At 41.1% G+C, this 19,835-nt stretch overlaps 1 protein-coding gene across 1 annotated transcript in view; it reads right to left on the bottom strand.

Annotated features, from left to right (window-relative positions):
- prkdc (protein kinase, DNA-activated, catalytic subunit) overlaps nt 1–19,835 on the bottom strand; it is a 34,280-nt gene that overhangs the window by 7,058 nt on the left and 7,387 nt on the right. Inside the window, exons 21-72 of the mRNA XM_053412776.1 lie at nt 19,594–19,753; nt 19,400–19,509; nt 18,904–18,991; nt 18,607–18,770; nt 18,346–18,498; nt 17,949–18,056; nt 17,085–17,311; nt 16,800–16,894; nt 16,409–16,511; nt 16,080–16,213; nt 15,714–15,944; nt 15,039–15,265; nt 14,750–14,958; nt 14,432–14,564; nt 14,066–14,224; nt 13,445–13,648; nt 13,176–13,364; nt 12,908–13,012; nt 12,620–12,787; nt 12,318–12,445; nt 11,914–12,121; nt 11,544–11,722; nt 11,284–11,452; nt 11,068–11,133; nt 10,924–10,987; nt 10,555–10,703; nt 10,234–10,374; nt 9,949–10,068; nt 9,711–9,854; nt 9,361–9,512; nt 8,649–8,780; nt 8,288–8,399; nt 7,926–8,047; nt 7,674–7,823; nt 7,253–7,426; nt 6,931–7,029; nt 6,583–6,793; nt 6,306–6,480; nt 5,923–6,126; nt 5,184–5,299; nt 4,936–5,067; nt 4,661–4,837; nt 4,045–4,253; nt 3,474–3,612; nt 3,189–3,377; nt 2,375–2,599; nt 2,133–2,241; nt 1,881–1,983; nt 1,621–1,783; nt 1,355–1,529; nt 730–923; nt 356–539 (exon numbers count right to left, since the gene is read on the bottom strand). Of these exons, the coding sequence (XP_053268751.1) occupies nt 356–539; nt 730–923; nt 1,355–1,529; nt 1,621–1,783; nt 1,881–1,983; nt 2,133–2,241; nt 2,375–2,599; nt 3,189–3,377; nt 3,474–3,612; nt 4,045–4,253; nt 4,661–4,837; nt 4,936–5,067; nt 5,184–5,299; nt 5,923–6,126; nt 6,306–6,480; nt 6,583–6,793; nt 6,931–7,029; nt 7,253–7,426; nt 7,674–7,823; nt 7,926–8,047; nt 8,288–8,399; nt 8,649–8,780; nt 9,361–9,512; nt 9,711–9,854; nt 9,949–10,068; nt 10,234–10,374; nt 10,555–10,703; nt 10,924–10,987; nt 11,068–11,133; nt 11,284–11,452; nt 11,544–11,722; nt 11,914–12,121; nt 12,318–12,445; nt 12,620–12,787; nt 12,908–13,012; nt 13,176–13,364; nt 13,445–13,648; nt 14,066–14,224; nt 14,432–14,564; nt 14,750–14,958; nt 15,039–15,265; nt 15,714–15,944; nt 16,080–16,213; nt 16,409–16,511; nt 16,800–16,894; nt 17,085–17,311; nt 17,949–18,056; nt 18,346–18,498; nt 18,607–18,770; nt 18,904–18,991; nt 19,400–19,509; nt 19,594–19,753 (7,981 nt within the window). The remainder of the gene's footprint in view (nt 1–355; nt 540–729; nt 924–1,354; nt 1,530–1,620; nt 1,784–1,880; nt 1,984–2,132; nt 2,242–2,374; nt 2,600–3,188; nt 3,378–3,473; nt 3,613–4,044; nt 4,254–4,660; nt 4,838–4,935; nt 5,068–5,183; nt 5,300–5,922; nt 6,127–6,305; nt 6,481–6,582; nt 6,794–6,930; nt 7,030–7,252; nt 7,427–7,673; nt 7,824–7,925; nt 8,048–8,287; nt 8,400–8,648; nt 8,781–9,360; nt 9,513–9,710; nt 9,855–9,948; nt 10,069–10,233; nt 10,375–10,554; nt 10,704–10,923; nt 10,988–11,067; nt 11,134–11,283; nt 11,453–11,543; nt 11,723–11,913; nt 12,122–12,317; nt 12,446–12,619; nt 12,788–12,907; nt 13,013–13,175; nt 13,365–13,444; nt 13,649–14,065; nt 14,225–14,431; nt 14,565–14,749; nt 14,959–15,038; nt 15,266–15,713; nt 15,945–16,079; nt 16,214–16,408; nt 16,512–16,799; nt 16,895–17,084; nt 17,312–17,948; nt 18,057–18,345; nt 18,499–18,606; nt 18,771–18,903; nt 18,992–19,399; nt 19,510–19,593; nt 19,754–19,835) is intronic.

Raw genomic sequence — 19,835 nt, 5'->3', positions numbered from 1 at the left:
GAGAGATAAACATAGACAAGTTCACATTAGAAGCTAATGTTTGACTGTTTGCAAAATTATATCAATTGCTTCATAAGTAATGACGTAGGCAAATAGCAGAAAAACTTTTTCACAGACTTTCCGAGTCACTGTTATGACTTGAGGTGGCGTTTATGTGAATTTTACCATTCGCAAAGTAATTTTTCAGAATATTCTGTCACCACATAAATGCAGTAAGACAGACAGGGATACAATGTGACAGTTAAGAAGGAGTGCCCTCTACAGGCAGTGTTCTGTTACTAATGTGGAAAATACAATTCTCCAGAATGTGGATATTGATAAAACTGTTCAACAAAAGCACATCATTAATTCTCACCGGTGTCCCTCTGCTCTTCCTCTCGTAGTAGTTTGTCACTGAAGTTGGCCAAAGCCATGTATGTCTCGGTGATGCTGCTGCTTTCCACAAAGTCCTGACTATAAGACTGAAGCTCTTCATCAGCCTTTCTGGTGGCATCACAAAGCAGCTTCAGCGCTCGTAACTGCAGCCCCTCTTCCACTCTCTGCAGGACAAATAGTCTTCAGCTACTAAAATACCTCATCTCGTTCTCTTTTGCACATTGTCTGGTTACATCACTTAAAAACTCCAAAGCAGGGTTAGCAGGACATAATTGGCTGTGATTGTCTGATTCTAATTCATATAAATGAATCCTAGTTAAGCTCTCGTAAATATAAAAGTATAATATAGAATACCTTTGGATCTTCAACTGGCCAAGCAGCTCCAGAAAGCCTGACAACTTTCTCTGCTTTGTCAGGTTCAGTAGTTTCCAGGACCGAGGGACTCTTGTTTACAGCTGTAGCCAGGATGTGGAAGGAGGTACCCTGGAGCATCTTTTGATTTCGGAATACTTTAGCTGTGGTGTTCTCACAGTCAGGCCGAAGGTCCTCTGCAAAGTTGACATGGAAACAAGACTGAGCTAAAGACACCTTCTGAAGTGTTGTGGAGGAGCAGAAAATGATTTGCATGATGAAGAAAAACCGAGAGGTTTAGAACCATCAATAATCAAGAGTAAACTTGATGATTCACCACAAGATATAAACCACTGTTAAACCTCTGATCAGCCTGCATCAGCAATCTTGGATATAGAATTTTAAATCAAAAAATATATTCAGAAATGTCTTAAATGCACAGGTATACTCACAATGTGTATTGTTGACTAAAACTGAAAGGGTAGCTTTTACTTTATTACATTTCATGAAATCATGTGAGTCGGATGTCAAATTTGATCAGAGTTACAAATATACTTAAATCGTGTTTGTTGACATCTGAACTTCTCTGTTAATTAATCAAGTACAGGGGTTATTTTTCCCTTCTTACCCAGTAGTGGGATAGTCTTCAGCACGGTGATGATTTGCTCAACGGGACCCTGAGTCTGGCTGCGTTTATGGCTGTACTGGCTAAAACTGTGGACCCACGGTATCAACAAGCTTCTCTTAGTTTTGGCTTCTCTGTGAAGTTCCTTCAACAGCTTGGTAGCGACGGGGAAGTTATTCTGAAACAACATAAGTGATCCAAAACAAGCTTGAGGTTAAACAAGTAATGCTTGATAGTTTAAAAGTAAAAAAAAACAAAAACATATTCACCTGTTTCCGTGCACTATTGGCCATGTGTAGCTTCATGTTGAACTTGCAGTCATTTACTAACGTGTCGATGTCCCCCGATGGGTCCTCTGAACCATCCACCTCCATGCTGTCGCTGGGGGCGTTGCCCCTCAACTTTTCCCTGATCTTGTCCAAGAAGAAGCATCTGAATCGTGGACATTAAACATAAGTCTGTGTCACGTTTTGTAATTCCTCAAATTAAAAGATTTGTAGGCAAAATGTTAAAAACCTGTTTCTCTTACCGAGATGTTATGATATCGTCCCATACGTTCACTGGATCTACTTTAGGGTCAGGATACCGCTCAGTCCATAATCTGATGAGCCGTTTGAGGCCGCTTACTGACACTAATGAATGAAATACAATAATGGATTGAGAGTGGGACAAAAAATGTTTCATTCAAAGTATAACTAAGATAGTTGCAGAAAAATAATCAACTGTTCATTTTATTTAGATATTGATTGTTGATCGAGTTTTTAAGAATGCACACACGCACCCTGCCCTGAGATGAAGAAAAGGAAGTCCTGGATCTCAGTTAAGGCCTGCACTGACTGCAGGATGGTCAGTCGACTCTGAGTCATTAGTGAGTCCACACTGGAGTAACTCTGAGTGAGGCAAAGAGAATGAATACACACTTTAGCCCAGTTTCTGACCCAATCAACTTTTAGCTTTTAAAGTAAGAATGAATATATAATGATTTTAGCAGGTGATTGCCAAAAATAATATCTAACAGCTGACCTCGATGAAGAGCTGCATGGCGTAGTTGGTGTAGTATTTGGCGCGGTCAAAGTCCTCCTGAAGGATGTAGAGCAAGCTGAGCTCCTGGCTGTAATGACTCTCCAGGAGCTTCTTACGCTCCTCCACCCTCATGGCTTTGTCCACGAAGCTGAGAAGTGTTTGGTCGCTATCGCCCTTCTGCAGCTGCTTGAGCATGCTGCGGATCATGTGCTGCAGGTACATGTCCTGGCACAATTGCAAATAGATCAGTGTGAGCGATGCGTCACAACTCACGTGCACATACCTGACACAAGCAGATATATTAAAAAAATAAGATAAGTTGCTCAGTAGCATGCATTTCTCCGCAAAGGCTGGTTTTGGTCAAGATCCATAAATTATTCTCTGGGAAATAAATGTAACTGTTGAAAAACAAATCTTGCAATATCAAAGAAAGGGAAAACACAAAACGCCTCCGTGATCTAGCTCTGTGCCAACATTTCAGAGTACAGTAGTTTTGTGAAATCCTGCTAAATACCAAATGAACAATAAAAAAAACAAACAGAAGTGAGTGAAAAATCACCTGCAGGTCCTTGATACTAACATTAAAGAAGTTATAGGACTTCTTTACTTACAATCCTAAGTTTAAGCTCAAATACCACACATCTCTAAAGTTGCAATACAAAGGACGGCTGAGATAACAAAATGTATGTTTTCATTTCAAGCCATCACTGCACTTTCAGCATGAGGAAGAATGCAGTTGTGGTAAAACCAGAATTAAAACCTGTGCAACCCACAGGTTTTCTGCCCACCCTGCTACATGACTGAGAACTGTCACCTGGTAAAGGGGCTCTGACCACATCTTTTCGAGGTCGGGTGGGGAGCTTTCATCTATGGACACTGTGGAGCAGTACTGCAGAGACTTCCACTCAGTCAAATGACTGTAGGCCTCCATTGCTGCCACGTCCCAGAAGTCCTTCTCCGAGTCGGTGGGCTCACCGTCGCTCCAATCCTCAGTGTTGAGGGCCTGTCAGTGTAGAGGACAGTTTTCATTCTATCCAGCTTGAATGACTGAAACTTAACACTGCATAGCTTTACACACAGCTAGCGATGATTTGTGTACCTCATTGTAAAGCTTCACAGCTTCTGCAAAGTCAGTGTTGGCTTCAGCTTGAAGCGCAGCACAGGTGATTGACTTGGTCCCAACTTTACCACCGAAGATGCTGCGCACAACATCGTAATCCTCCAACGACCTGTAAAGCCTAAATATCACATTTGACAAAAGCAATTACAATTATCCACAAGTGACTGGCATGTATTTGTAATGGAGCTATTTACAGAAACTTGATGGGCCAGAGGCAACGTGCATGAGAGTGTTAATGTAACCGTCACCACAAGAAAAAGAAAGCTGCCGAGATGAATCAGTATTAAAAGAAATCAGAAGAAATGAATGATTTCATAAAATCAATTATGTATATTATATCTCTAATCAGTTATTAGGGAAACCTTCAACACAGGTATGATGAACTGTCCAAGGACAGGATCTACATCATAGCATATTATTTCATGCTAGTTTGGTATTTTATTATTTTTTTGTATTTTACATTGTGTTTTCTTTTATATTGCACCCGACCAATAGCATATCGTTTCTAACATTCATCTACAAGCCAACAGAAGAAGTAGCACTGTCATACTTTGCAAGGTGGATCCATTTGTTTGTGTCTGGGGGGATTTCCCTGCGTCCTCGTGACCGTTTGGCGGGAGGTTCATCCTGGAAGCCGGCGTGCAGCAGGCTGTCCTCCAGCAGCAGGATGCCCGACGGCTGCTGGAGGCTCACCAGGCACGTGGAGCTGATGCATGCTGGGTCGAGCTGCTGCAGCTCCTTATGCTGATAGCACATTTCCTAAATAAACAATGCTCAGATTATTATATATTTATAGTTTTGAGGTTGACTTTAATAATCAAGCTATAATAAATAACCCAGGCTCTACAGGATATGGATCATTTAAATGGAAAGTACCTGTAGAGGTAAACTACAATATAGCTGGACAAAATATTGTCATTATGAGTTTGCAAGGCCATTTGTTCTTCTATAAATGCAAAATGACAAATTTAACTACTAATGGTATGATATAGAAAATACATATACAGAATAGAGAATAAGCTATTATGGAGTAGGCGTCATAAATGTAAATATCAGAAAACATTGGCATAATTAAATACTCTCATTTTGACACCATCAATAAATGCTATGGTAAATTCAGATCCATGACTTTTGTAGCATAATCAATCAATGCTTTGGGTTTGTACCTGCACACATGCTATAAACGGAGGGAAGCAGAGCGTACTCTTGCTCAAGAAAGTGTTCATGTTGCACCGCAGCTCTTCTTTAATCCTACCACTCTCCCCTGGTTTGTCCTTGTCCATTTCTTGGAGGACACCAGCAAACAGGGAGCTGAAGAGCTGTTTGGCTAAAATTGGGTCTCTCTAAGGGGAAAATGCAGAGAGAAAGCATAAATCATATGTATTTGTACAACATCGGCCCTAGAATGGTAGGATGCAGAAAGCAGAGGCGGTGGTCTTACCTGGGCGAGTGCTTGTAAGGGGGTGATGAGGCTGCTGTACGGGATCTGGATGTCTGGGAAGTCCCCCACTCTGTAGTTACGATAGAGAGTCACCTGAGCCTCTTTCCTCAGCCTTTGGTCAGCCTTTTGTTCCTGGGGAAACACAACACTGATTGTTGAAGCACTGGATTGGACAATTCAATCAAGACACGGGTTTTAAGATGCCCTCCAACAGGATTGGTACTGTACATTGTTTGTCTGTGTGATACCTTTTTCTGCCTCTGTTGTCTGATCTCTTTATGCGCGTAACTCAAGCTGACTTTCTCCTGATCCTTTAGAAATCTGCGTCTCAATCTTAGGATGTTATTGCGTTGCTCATTGTTGGCTGTTGACATGAAGACAAAGAAGGTATTAACAAAGGCATTAACAAAGCATCAGTGGTAGTCCACAGAAATTAAGTCTCCAACACAGATCAATACTGTAAAGCTATTATAAGACATGAACTCTGGAAAATGTCTGGAAAGTTGGGTGAGGATATATTCTGAGTTTGTCTCTCACATATGAAGAATGCAACAAGAGATTGTGCGGGTTGAACATGTTCACAACAACAGAAAAACATTCAGGCTAGGGGGGATGCCAGGGTTTTGCATGCAGGAAGCAGGACATGATGTGAAAAGCTCTCAAATGTCTTAAAAAGTTGACATCTTCGTCAGCCTGCCAGTTTAATAGGGTGTTGGCAGGAATATTTCCAGAAAATGTCCAGAGCAACTGACATCCCCTGTCCAACAGCCTCTCCAGTAAATTTCAGGGAATTCAACGGAGTTCAGTGAATGTGCAAAAGCAGCTTATATGCTTTGTTGGGTAACCTGTTAAATTAGATAGTTTCACAAATATATTTCACTATTAAACAGTAGACTAGTTACCAGAAAGGTCACGTCAAATATTTCTGTGAAGGACTGTGAAGTGAATAATATTATTATATGTGTGTGCAGTTTCTCAGAGACTAACCTCTAGTGCGACTGTCCACCTCATCGCTTGGTGCAGCAAGGCGCTTCAGCCCGAATCCTTCCCCTACTGGTCGTCTTGCAGAGGTTTGCCTCTCTGCTTTCTTATCAAACACCATCAGTGACGACAGAGACTCAGAGCCGGATGTGTACTCTGCCATAGTATCCACACTGCTGCCTGTCAGCCAGTTATATGCTGTGCGTCGACCTGGAGGAGAAAAAGACAACAAGATTTAGCAGTTAAAATCAAATAGCATACTCTTTCAAATGGAATAGGTTTATACATGATACAAGAAAAAAGGTGTATGTACAGAAATGTCATGTGGAGTTCTTACTACATTTTTTAACCTGCTGCTCTAATATTGGGATATGTAATTAGAGTGGCACCTGCTGTTTGGGTTTGGCTGAACTCCAGTGTCGTCTGAGTGGCTCTGAGCTTCCCCTTCATGGCTATGGCCTGCGACGCTGCCACACTCTGTGTGCTTTGAGTGCTTTGGGTTGCGACAAACATAGGAGTCATCACCGTGCTCCTGAAGCGCCAGTTGGAATCAATCACATAGTCCTAGAAAGAAAAAAAAATGTAAAATACAATCAACACATCAAGTTCATCATTTTGATCATTCAAACTGACCCAGAGAGGAAGGGAGGAATAAATGCTGCCTACCTGGAAGGTGCACTCTGACAGAGGATACTCAAACATGTTTCGTTGGAAGTCAGGACTCTGGCTAGTCATTTCCAGCAGCAGATTGGTCACCAAGCTTAAGAAACACCTCTCTATTTGACACGAGTACAGGGAGCGAAGGACCGTCAACATTCGTTCAAGGGTCGCAGTGGGAAGGCGCTTCTCCTGACTCCAGAAGTTCCGAACATAAAGCCTGAAAACAAAACAGTCAGCGACATTATATTGTGATTCATGGGGATCACACTTCCCTGCACAATATAAGAAAGGATGACATAAGATGAAGACAGTGACAGTGAAAAAAGCATAACAGAAGGTGAAGTGGGTTCTTACTGAAGGCCTTGGTTTTCATCAGACAGTCCCTGAAGTAGTGTTTCTTTGGCTGCATTCAAAACCTCGACTGAGATGTTGTCTGCCATGCTCTCTGCATCACTGTTAGAATGAAGATACAGTGCAACATTAAATGTTGACTTTCGGCAACACTACGTCTATTACAACACATAAAAAGCAATATAATAAAAAGCTGAAGCCAAATCGTGATGCCATTTTGCAGGAGAATTTGCACCATTTCCTAGTCTTGCTTGCTAGTTTACACTTTTACGTGAACGTATAGATGATGTTCATAACAGCAGGATGTGGGATAGGAAGTCCCGACCTGTAGTTGTCCTGGATCCACATGAGGATATCGTACATCCTCTCTCTGCACACTGGAGATGGATGAGAGACAAAAGCCATCACAGCTCCCAGGAACTCCTGAAGCTGAACTGGAGTCAGCAGGCCAATAATCTTGTGGATGATATCCAGACATATTCTCTGTCTTGGTTCATCCCTGAGAGAACAACAGCAACACGCAGAAACATGATTTAGCACGATAAACATTCATATTGAATTATAAATTTGCATTTGTTGTTCTAAGGCTAAGGAGGGAAGATTAAACCCTAAGGGGTCTGTGCTCATCAAACATGTCGATGTAAAACAAGGGCAATGCATTGTTTAGCCTGACAGGTTTCATCAGTTCATAGACTAAAAAAACCTGCTGAAAATGTAAATGAGTGTGATCAGGAGTCAGAACCTACCTGTGACCCATCATCTGAATGAAGCCTGTGGTTTTTAGCTGCAGAAAGATGTCTGGGATCACGTCAGCTCGGCTCAGCACACACTCCAAACAGTCTGTCTTTAAGATGCCGTGCAACTTGGGCAGCAGGAAGAACACATGACTGACAAACCTGAAAGGTAAAGCCTCTGTTTAAGCCTCTGGCAGGGAAAAAATTATATATACATTAAATTTCAAACATGATTCATATTATACAGTCGAAATACAAACTCACCCATCCATAAATGGGGGGAAATGCTTTGACACTTTGTTCAAACAAATAATGAACTTGTCGTCCCTGTCCGTTCTTCTCAGATTTGTTATCTTACTTGCAGCAAGACTGATGATTTGATGTTTCTGAAATGAGAATCAAAACAAAGAGAATGTGACATTCATTAAATGCAATGAATTGAAAAAAACTGATATAAGAAGATAACACTTGCAGAGAATTTTATCACCAACATACACATCAGCTGAATATATTCAAGCTCAACTTATGTTTAAAAATTATTTTCCAAGTTAGATCTTTTCTAGTACAGGTTGCTTTTAGTCATCATCAGATAGAAAAAGAAAAAGAAAAAGAAACTAAGCTCATACATTGTCCATTTCGGTTGTATTCTTCAGGATAAGGCCGATAATTTCAGCAGCAGCTGAGTAGACATCTTTGTACCGTACAAAGGACAAGTTGTTGGTGAGAGACTGGATGTACCTGTAGGAAAAACACCAACCATAAATGATTTAGCACGCTCAACAAGATGGCAACAACTACAACAAACCCACATTTGTAAAGAAACCATAAATGTGTGGATATACTGCCACTCTCCATTTCGATTGATGGCCGTGACCTGAAGCTGCAGCTTGCAACTTTAAAAAGTGACAAAATAATGTGTAATAAAGAGGGTAATGAGGGATTCACAGTGGACTACATGCTGCCATTTAGCTGCCCTGTGTATTTTACCTCTCAAACTCAATTCCACACGAGGCATCGTAAGCAGGGAGGTTGTTGGCAAGGATGATTCCCAGCAGCTGAAGTCCAACCGAGTTGTCTTTGCTGTTTGAGTCGGTGCCGCAAAATCGCTCGAAAATCAGACTAGAAAGAAGAGAGAGAGAGCCATGGATTGGTTCATTTCCACTTTGTAAAGAAAAATATTTAATTATGAATGATACCAAATGAAAAATCATCATAATTTTCAACTCTGCCCCTTCCTTAGATTGATTTAAAGGTGGAGCCTGAAATGTCCAAAAACATTTAAAGACAGGACTATTTTTTCTGGTTTTTCCTAACGGATGACATACAATTAAAACTGCAAATAGAAGCAGGTTGAATTCTACTTCCTCCATCAGATTGTCTTGGGGTTCGATCAGAATGCCTTATATTTTTTATTAAAATACTTTTTAAACATGCATTTATATGTATTTATTATCTATCCATGTTTTAAATAATTTTCATTGAAAATAGTTGGCAACACTGGACTAGGCACATGGTAACACAGCAGAAGTAGTGAGTAGCCTGTGGACCAGAAAAGATGCATCCAATCTTGTCTATTTTCTCTTCCAGAGTTACACAATGAAAACACACAATGACATTAAAGTGAACCACTACCACTCGTTTGCCTCCTCTCTAATGAACTACGGCCACAATACAATACATGTGTCATTGAGAGTATTACCTGTATGGCACATGCAGACAGTCCTTCCAGCACTCTACCAGAGTGCGAATGATCTCCAGGTTGTGTCGGAAAACCGCCCTCTTGGTGTGAAAGCTGTGCTTCATCAGGAACTCTAACAGTCGGTTTGCAAGCACCTCATCTCTGGGATTACCCTGAGACACACAGTACTGTTATGATCGTCCACTAGTGATAATTGGTAATTTCATACGGTAATACAATGTAAGAATGAAAAAGGAAATTGGTTATTTTCCTAAAAATGTGCCACAGATAGATTTTTCAATCAGAATTAACTAAAGTCCAGGGGATTTGATTGCATATGTTGGTGTAGGTAAGGGAAAAACTTTTACAACCTTGGGACTTGTCAGACTTGTCCAAGAGAGCACTGTGACCACGATATCCACCACCATGAAATGGATCCCCTGTCCTCCATTATTTCCAGAGACAACGAGCTGCAGGAGCGGTCCAAGCCAGTGCTTGGCATATGGTCGAAACACCTGAGGAGACACAAAGTCCAAAAAGTGAACATGGTATCATCATTTTTTTTTTTTTTAAACTGTATAGTCTCAGAGAGCATATTAAATCATTCACCTCCTCTGTGTTGATGATCAGCTTTGAGATGAAGAGTCTGATATTTAGAGGTGTTGCTGGATTTGCAAGTTTTCCATGTAGAAATTTCATCCATGGAGGAAGTTCACTCAACATGTTTCCCTGTTTCATAAACAAAGATAAAAATCTTGTGAACACAGAACAGTCACCATTAATATTTGTAGATGATCATTTTGATGACAGAAAATACTCATGTGATCTTCTTTATTTCTGTTTAACAAAAAGAAAGTTCAAAAACCTGCTTTGCCCTTTTTCAGTACAACTGACCTGTTCAACTTTGGGAGTGATGTTGTTCCTTTGCATGTGTCCAATAAGAGCAGTCATGTTCGCCATGCATTCATGCTGATTCAGCTCATCCATTTCTAGATCCACCATTGCATCCTGGGAAGAATTTGTTTCCTCTGTCTCCTACATTTTTGGATTAGATTATAGCTTCAGCTTCTTTGTCGTTGCACAGTGGGGAGTATATATGAATACGACAAATTGAAATTAACACACTAAGATATATACATCATATACAGCACATAGAGTAAGTAACTGCAGGTATTAAGTGTGGGTGTAAATGTGCATTCAAAACGTTAGACTAACTGTTTTCGCCGCGGTTCTTCTTTGTCCTTCTGGGTTTTGAGAGCTGAAGGAAAAGCTTTGGACACCGGTGGAGAAATCAAACTGACTCATCTCCTCACTCAAGCTGCTGTCGGCCATGTAAGACTGGGAGGACAGGTAAACTGGTGCTTCTAAGGAAACAACAACATAAAAAACACAAGAGCAGGTCACCAACTTGAAAAAAACGCTGGTGTGAGTCACTGCAGTTCGATCTTTGTGTCCTACATCTAAGTCAGACCGATCACATCTTATTTCCTTCACTCTGCACTATGTGGGGTTGAGTCAGAGCATGCTGTAAAGTTAAAATGTTACATGCTGTGTGCCAAAGACCACCAAACTCATAGTTCATACCTCCATTCTCCTCGCTCACTTCTTTTCGAATCATGATGTATTTCTTTTTTCTCTCAAGTGGGACCTACATTGATAAAAAACAGCAAATGAATAAACCACGTCTGGAACTCAAAGACAACTGTTACAAACACCCATAAAACGTACCTCAATTTCAACTGGAAAGTTATAGGTCCTTTCAACGTCAATGATATTTTCAAGGATGAACTGATTCTGTGCAAGACAAAAAAAAAAAAAAATGGTTAGGCATTAATCCATCGATCTGTTTCCACTGGTGAGAAAACATGAAAGTCATTCTAAGATGAAGGATAAGATTGATTGGATAGATTCAGATTGAAGTGGGTTGGAAACAATAGTCCGTACCTTCTCCAGTTTCTCACTGAAGAGGAAGCCCTGGTAGAACTTGGCCTCACTGAAGCTGCAGCTGATGACGGCGATGGCACAGTTGTAAGCAGCACAGTGATGCTGTCGCCTGAGTTCAAGGAGCTGAGTCTCACCGGCCATGTTCTCAGTGAAAGCTTCAAAACATGACCTATTGGGAAATTTATAAAATACAAGAGCCATTATTCATTTTAAATCACTGTCGTGTCGCTTCTAATATTTCAAGTAGCCAGGAGTCGTACTTGATCAGTGTCTTGGACAACTCATTCCCCTCGGTTTTGTCCGAGCCACAGTACGCTTGATTGATGCGGGATTCCTTGGAGTAAACCTCTTCTTTGGGAAGCCGACAATACAGTAGCTCCATCAGCTTGTAATAGCCGATCTTTTTCAGCAACTGGATCTCAAATGTTGATTCAGTTAACTGAAATGAATACATAAATTAGCTTATTAATGAAAACAAGAACAGATTATTAGCAGAAATGTAGGACAAGGAAAGCAATGATTTCATAGTTACAAATGTGAAGGTAAAGGATTAATATGGATTATCTATTTAATATGTTATTATTAATTATCTTTATCTCTTCAAATAAATCCTTAAATGTGGTAGCAAACCTTGGTGAAGCGACTGAGCAGAAAAGCAATCATGTCACTGATATTTGCCACAAAGAAGTCGGTCAGGGCTTTGGTGCTGCAGTCAGAGGCCAGAGGCAGCACAACCCTCTCCATCATGGCCTGCAGCATGGAGCTCACCGGGACATCCCCCTGCTGGACCACCCCATACACTGCACAGAGCAGCTGCAGCTGTCGCTCACTGCTCGATCTAATCAAACATCGAAATACACCAAGCTAAATTGTCAGTGTCTTCCATCTTTATACACACTCTATATTGTATATGGACATCTACAACTGCACTTGATAACCATGATAACTTTATCATGGTCAACCCATCAATTCCTAAATGCAACACCTAAACTCGCATGAATGAAAAATAGCTGTGATGTGAAGGCTTCACTTACCGCTTTGCAAGTCTCTGGAAACAGGTTTGGAATTGCTCCTCCATGATGTGTTTTCTGTCTCGACACAGAATCCCTGACATCAGTTTGAGCAGGAGTGGACTCTGAGAAAGCTCCAGGGCATCCAGCAACTACAAGGCAGACATTTTAAGTTTGTTATCTCCATGCAAAATTATAAACACCAAATCATGTTGACTGAAAGAGAGTTTGGTCTTCACCGGTCTTTACATATTATCTCTAATAGTGACTACACTTTACTAAAATTGAATGGTGTCTGGCTGTGGTAAAACTGTATCACACTTCACCTTTCGAATACAGTCCATGTAGTTGTTGCGGTGAAGCGAGCCTTTAGCAAACTCATCGGACTGCATGGGGAAGTGCGACACCACAAGGACGTCAAGGGCTCGCTGCAGTTCAGCCAACGGCTCCTCCGGGAGGGTTATGAAGAAGGGCAACACCAACAGGGCCTGACTCTGAACAAACACAGACATCCAAATAAAAAAGCGTATAGTTTCATATTTCTACTTTCTTAAAATTGTTCAGCTAATTGAAGTGATTTAATATACTTTACCCTACTGCACCCTCTCAGTTACCTTGAGGTTCAGTTGCAGATTCATGTCAACCAGCAGCACAGTGAAAGTGGAAAACACCGGTCTGAACGCTTCATGGTTTATATTGGAGCAGACCGACGAGTCAATCTGATGTAAAAAAGAAATTACGACAAAGCTTGGATTTTTTTAAATTTTTTTTAAAAATAATGTTGATTCTTATGTTTATGACTCAAGTGTGTTAAGTCATTTCTTTACAAGGAGGCTTTGGTTTACTGGATGTCATCCAGGAGTAACTTCATCTTCATCATACCTGTAGGAGCTTGGAGAGCAGTAAGAGAGTAGCGGTTTTGCTTTCTGGAGTGGAAGACTGTCCTTCCCACCACGGCTGCAGACTGCTCCAGCTTCTCAGCACCTCTTCCACCAGCTGCTTTCCCAGAGTTTTCCTCACAGAGCGCTCTCCAAAGCTGTGGTCCAGCATTCCATTCAGCAACACACTCACCTGATGAAATACAGAAAACCATCCATCAAACACCGTCTGAAACCGATTTAAACGTGTGAGATAAGATGAGGAAGAACTACCATGCTGGGATTTTGGGAGGAAGCTCTCATGAGGCGTGGAACTGTGGCATCGCGGCTTCTCAGCAGCTCGGCGTTGATGGTCATTTGGAAGAGGCTGTAGAAGTACTCGCCATGTGAGAAGCTCAGGAAGCTACTGCTGTGGCCTCCAGATATTGGAACTGAGAGCATGATGGTGTTCAACAGCAAGTCCACCAGCTGCTCACTCTGCAGGGAATGAATAATGTACATAACATAAGTCAGCAAAACTCCAGAGAAAGAACCACTCAGACTTGGAGGAAGGTGTTACTTTTGTCACATATGGTGTAGTGGTCGACTGTGAGGTTATCGTTGATTAGATATGTGTGATATTCAAAGAGGTTTCGTAATTTATCAAGAATGAGAAACAATGGTGAGCATGAGTTCTCCTTGCTGCGTATTGACTTATATTTTATTCTAATATTATTTATTTTTCCCTCATTTAATTAAATATTTAATCTTATAATATGACTTTTGAAAACTAAATTACATTATAAAATCTCATATTTTTTCATATGGCCCTAAACCTCTCCTATATTAGTAATATGTCAATAGTCAGTCAACAATAGATTTTTATCAAACCTTAGCAAAGAGTGAAGCACTGACCTGTTCACTGAGAGAGAAGGAGAGCTGAAGCAGACCATCTGCTACCCTCCTGGTGTTTATGTCCATGGATGGAAGGGCCTTCCTCTCCTCAGCTGGGGCTATGCCTTTATACACCGTCATCAGAAGACGGGACCCAAGAGACTTGGCATAGGCTGGATCCTTTAAGAATGACAAACAGACATAAACGTATGGCTGCTACGTGAACAGAACAAATACTAATATATTCAACCAGTACACAAGTCAAAAAACATAGCTTTAGGTTAATAATTTCAATGGCTACGAGAACTGAATGACATGATACGTTTGGACAGCAGAAAATATAAGACAAATATTCAGCTTATTGTGGGGTTACTTAAGGATAAATACCTCACTGTGCAGGATGGAGCTGAGGAAGCCGGCTTTGTGGATTTGCTTACAGGAAGACAGAAGCATTTCAATCTGGCTATGGAGGCTCCGAGAGCCTAAATGGTAGAGGTCCACGGCGCACAACTCCTCCACACTATGGAGATCATTAAAGAAAGTTTGAAGGAGAGGAAAAACTGATAAGTGCTGTCAATAATGGCAGAAGTATCCATGATGATGGAGGTTTCAGAGAATTGTATTGAGTGTAGTGTCTCAGTAGAAGACAACAAATGAGGGGTTTTATTCACTCAAAGTGAGAGCAATAAAAGGCGATTTACAGACCTTGTACGTGAGATCTTTGTCCGCAAGCTGCTCTCAAGACGAGCACGGTACGTTGAGTTCAGCAGGGCATTAAGCAGAGGAACACACACTTCTGGTAGGTTCTTCATTACTTCCACATCGGCCATGTTAAAGCCAACAGCGGATGGCTCACACACCACCAGCGCAGTCAACTCAAAAAATACTTCACAAAAGAAATCTTGCTCCAGAAACTGTGAATGTAAAAAAGGAAATAGTGACCAAATACATTTTTTGGGGGGTCTGAGCAAGTCTGAGCATCTTGAACAAATACCTTCCAAAACTCTTGGTCTCCTTTTACAAGAATCATTGTGGCAAACTCCAGCAGGCGAACAATGATGGTGCCCTTGCTGTAATTGTACTGGTCAACCTCTCTCGGGCTGAAATGAGCGCTCCTCCTGCCAAGAGGGAAACAGCTCTCTGCTGCCGCCAGTTCATGGGTTGCCAGCTCACTCAAAAAGAAATTTGTCGCTTTCAGAAAACTTGACTCGTCTTTGGAGCCTTGGAAATGAAGTGAAAAAGAAACATCTATAGAGATCACAGCACGGGCCAACATGGCATCAAAAGAACTTTCATGTTAGTAAGGCAAGGCAATTCGAATAAATGCACAGAAATACATTCAAAACAACACAATTAAAGAATACACTAACATTTACAAGAGAAGCAAGAAAATAATAAGTTAACGATTAACAGTATGTATTTTATTGTTAGCAACAGCAAATATCAAAGCTGGATGGCTTTCTACGAAATTTTGTGAAAGGATGTGGTATGTGTCAGAAAAAAACCCAATTCAATTTGGGTTCTTTTTAAAATATATTTCAAGATCTTGCGGAAAAATATCTGGCATATTTACGAGTGTATGCAATTTGGTTCAGCCTGATTCAATTTAAAAGTAGCTAATAGTTAGTTAAGAGTATAAAATATGACGTCTTGCACAAACAGTACTTACTAAGCATGTGTTGAAGCTTGATGATGTGTAAGTTGATGAATGTGTTGTAGCAGTCCAGGGAAGCTAGCAGCAGGTCCATCCACTGTAGCGTGGCTCTGACGCTGAAAGGGCCCGTCAGGTCCCTGAGGGTGGGCTGGGAGAGGAGCCCTCCACCCTCGAACCGCGAGATCAGGAAGCTTACGCCATGATCCTTTAACATGCCATCCAGCCACTGAGATGGAGACGGCTTTGCTGTAATCAGACATTAACAAAGTCAAATGTAAATTCAGAATAGCGGGATCGATGACAGTGTTCTTTATCCTATAATCCCATCTATGGTGATATTGGTTATCTTTTCATGCTGTAGCACTGTGCAGGGTTGCTCACCTGGGAGGAGAGGAACAAACTCATAGAAAAGCTCCATGCATTTGTGGCGACACTCGGCCTGAGGGCGGCCGCACTGTTCCAAAAGCCATAAAACCACATCTGACAGAAGAAGCTTTTCTTCAGGAGGGAAGCCCCTGGCAAACAAGAGAAATAAGAGAAATATGATGGGAAAATCTTACATCTATTTGTCTTAACATCATTAACATTGCTACATGAAAGGTAGTGCTGACTACTTGATTGAATTTTAAGCTATTCTATCTTGTAATATAGCCTAAGTTATAATGTAAGTTAACAGATAAACTGGTTATACATGTACACAGAGGACCAACCTTGGGACACGTCTCTTAGCGTTGTGCTGATTTAGACTGAGGGCCTTTTGTTTGATGATTCTTTTGATATGGTCGATGGCACTTCTACACTGCTGCAGTGTACCTGAGGATGGAGGAGCGGCAGAAGCAGCTTTATAATACATTTGTTAATTTAAAATGAGTAGGAAATTACTGCATAACTTTCCTTTAACTGCAATGAAAGCTCAATTAAAGCTTCAGGAAAATTTATAAATGTAATAAACCAGATTTGAAATGCACATATCATTGTCAAAGAAAGAGCTTCTTTTGAAGGTAAAACCTTGATAGAAACAATTCAGACATATCACATCAATCCATTTGTCAAAGATTTTGAATCTACTTCTCTATAAACCTGAAGTGGAAAAACGGTTACCCATAGAGCGCTCATCTGAGTGTGCAAGAGCCAGACTTTCGATGAATATGACCAGAACTTCGAAGACAAACTGCTCCACTAAGGATTTTTCCTCCCTGCAGAGACAGAGAGACAGCAGCTCTGAAGAATACATTAGAACACCACATCTTTGTAATATGGAGCCATTTCTCTAAAGATCCTGAGCTAAATCAGCCAATCACTAAATATCAGCAGGAATTGAATTAATGGCAAATAAGTCTGGGTTGGATGGAAACTAAGTATCCAAAGTAACAAAAAGGATTGTACCTGAAAAGTCTGTAGATGCTGTTGAATGCTAAGGCAGCACCGAGTCTTTTGAACCCGTTGGGGTGGAGTGCTAGGCTGTAGATCCGCTTAAACAGGGACTTCATATTAGTGGGGCTCTTCTCCTGCTGCCTGGGGGTGGTTTGTTTGATTGACCATTTGACAAACTCCTCAATGCAGCAGCCACAGAAGTCTCGCAGGGTGCTGTCCATGGGGTCAACCACACCATCCTGCGCAGAAGACAAACAAACAGGTGAAGCAGAAAAGGTCAATTAAACAACCAACAACATGTATACTTCAGATGGTGGAAATGAAAGTAGGGGTCTCTCAGTCAAAACAATAACAAAAGACAGTTTGGTGGTGTCCTGAAGGAGCGTGAGATAATGAGTTATTGCAGTCATTGCCGTCACAGTTAGGATTCCTTCAGTTCTCATTATTAAGGTTTTTATCGGGAGGCGAGTTAGCCACAGAAGTCTCCTCCTCTCCAAATAAACCCACTAAATAAATCCAGTAAATACTCTGAATTAAGCAGCTTCGTGTTAAAAGTCAGTGATTCGCCGATGCTGTTAGGCTGCGAGCTCTGCTCTGATGCATATGTTCGAGAACTAAAATCCTTAATTTAGTTAACATATGTAGTTAAAAATCACAGAATGTAAAATATATTGTAAAAAATGGGAATTATAATTGGATTAAAAAAGTATTTTCATTCTTCTGGCAGACAAACACAACCTTAGGAAGTGGACCTTACCTTGATTAAAAATGATCAACACTGGTCGGACGTATTTAGACAATGTGATGAGAAAGTTACAGATTTTACCTTTCATTCATGTTTGAAAGTTGATCCTAAATTATTCAAACGAGCCTTACCAGTATGGACTCCAGAACAGCTACTGTGTCTTGGCTTTCAAACTTCTTGTTGTTAGTGAACCAGTGAATCAGCTGCATGACCAGAGGTTCAAAGAGCTGCCTGGTTACCTGGAAGAAATTTACAAAGATGCAGACATTACTTCAGGCTGGGCACATCAGAATCTTCCCTTGTGTGTTTATTCATTTGCTTGTGTGGAACTAAGAAGAGCACTAACTAGCACTGTAAAGGACGGGCACCAACTATTTACACAGAAGTAAAAGTACTGCATCAAAATTGAAAATGGTAAGATCCGAACATCACAAAAATTACTTTAGGTATTAGAAATAAAGGCCAATGACATTGAAAGACATGTTCTGACCTGTGTGAACTGAAAAAGATATCTATGAAGGTACCTACCTGATCAACATCACAGGCCAGACGCAGCAACACAGGAAAAAGCCTCTTGTGGAGCTTGTACATTGGCGACAAACTATTCTTTCCCTCCACCATCTGAGCACTCTTCCCAACCATGTAGACCACCAAGCTGTGGAGCAGCTCACAAGCCGCTACCTGCAAAGACCAGACCGACTGGATTACAATATTCACTTGCTTCTATAGCATGAAATATATTTTGTGAACTGCCTGACTGTGGAAACTGTCTGATTTTAGATGACATACTTTGGTTTGTCTGTCACTCGTGGACAGAGCCAGTTCACTGATGCGAGGCAGAAATGGGTCAAGGTAGATGAGCGGCTTCATATCAGTGAATGGCACCGCAAAACTCAGCCTTTTCTCCGTGTCCCAGGCCACAAATTTCTTCATCATTTCCTCTGATGAGACCACTGAATGCCAAAGCAGAGACATCGGGTCAGCAAAAACAGCCAGCATTTCAAAGTGTTGTTGGAACATCATGGACCAAACAGACAAAACGTCATTGTACAAAGTAATGAGGAGGATGGCTGTGTTAGTTCTCACCGGTCACAAGGTTCCTGTTCAGCTCTCCTCCCAGGTGGCCGAGCAATTTCACCACCCTCAGCCTCACCATGACAATAGGAGCATCTTCCTGCAGTCAGATACAAGTAACAAGTAAAATACAGTGTGCTCACAAACATAAGGCTACTACACTAAGATCAAATCCTGAAGAAATGACTACTGCAGGAACCATCCAGTCATTTCTGCTTTGTGTAAATCCATGCAGTCATTCGAAAAATGGGTGTTTCTACTGTGCTTGATGGACCTATGTGAATACAGTACATTATCCTTGTTGCAGTATCTGCAACCAAAATGATCAATGAATCATTTCTGTAAGATTTACTTTGACTTAGTGTTTTATTTATTTATTTATCTTTACCTTCATTTTATTTCATGTTGGATAAGCTGAAGCTAAAAACAAGACGGATCATTTCAAATAAAAAAAATAAAAGTGAACCAAAAACTAGTTTCCAAAATACTGTGTTATGTTTTCTGTTACCGTAGAGATCTGATTGGATTGCTTGAGAAGCCTCGTCATCACTTTGCTGTATCCTATGTCACTTCTTGAAGACAAAGAAGACATCACCTCCCAGTTGCTGTCGTCATTGTCTGAAGTCAACAACACACAAATCAGACATTAGACCCATCACCCTATCAAAGCGCTTGAGTGTCTGTGACATTGGAATGGCTTACTGTCACTGGTGGTGGTTTTCAGGTATCCGTCCAGAAGAGGGAGGATGTTGACATAGCAGGGCTGCAGAGTCTCTAGAGGAATGTGGGAGGACCAGTCCTCAAGAGCATCTAGGGCTGCGTTGGCCAGAGGAGGATGGCTCAGACCCAGTTTCAGAGCCGCCTAGATGAAAGATTTACACACATATTTATGTTTGAGTCTGCATTCAACCATATGAAGCTTGGCTTGTAAACACACGATAAAA

This window comes from Pleuronectes platessa, chromosome 20, assembly GCF_947347685.1.
Source record: "Pleuronectes platessa chromosome 20, fPlePla1.1, whole genome shotgun sequence".
NCBI lineage: Eukaryota > Metazoa > Chordata > Actinopteri > Pleuronectiformes > Pleuronectidae > Pleuronectes > Pleuronectes platessa.
Note: the sequence above shows the minus strand (reverse complement) of the source record. Positions and strands in the feature narration are given on the sequence as shown.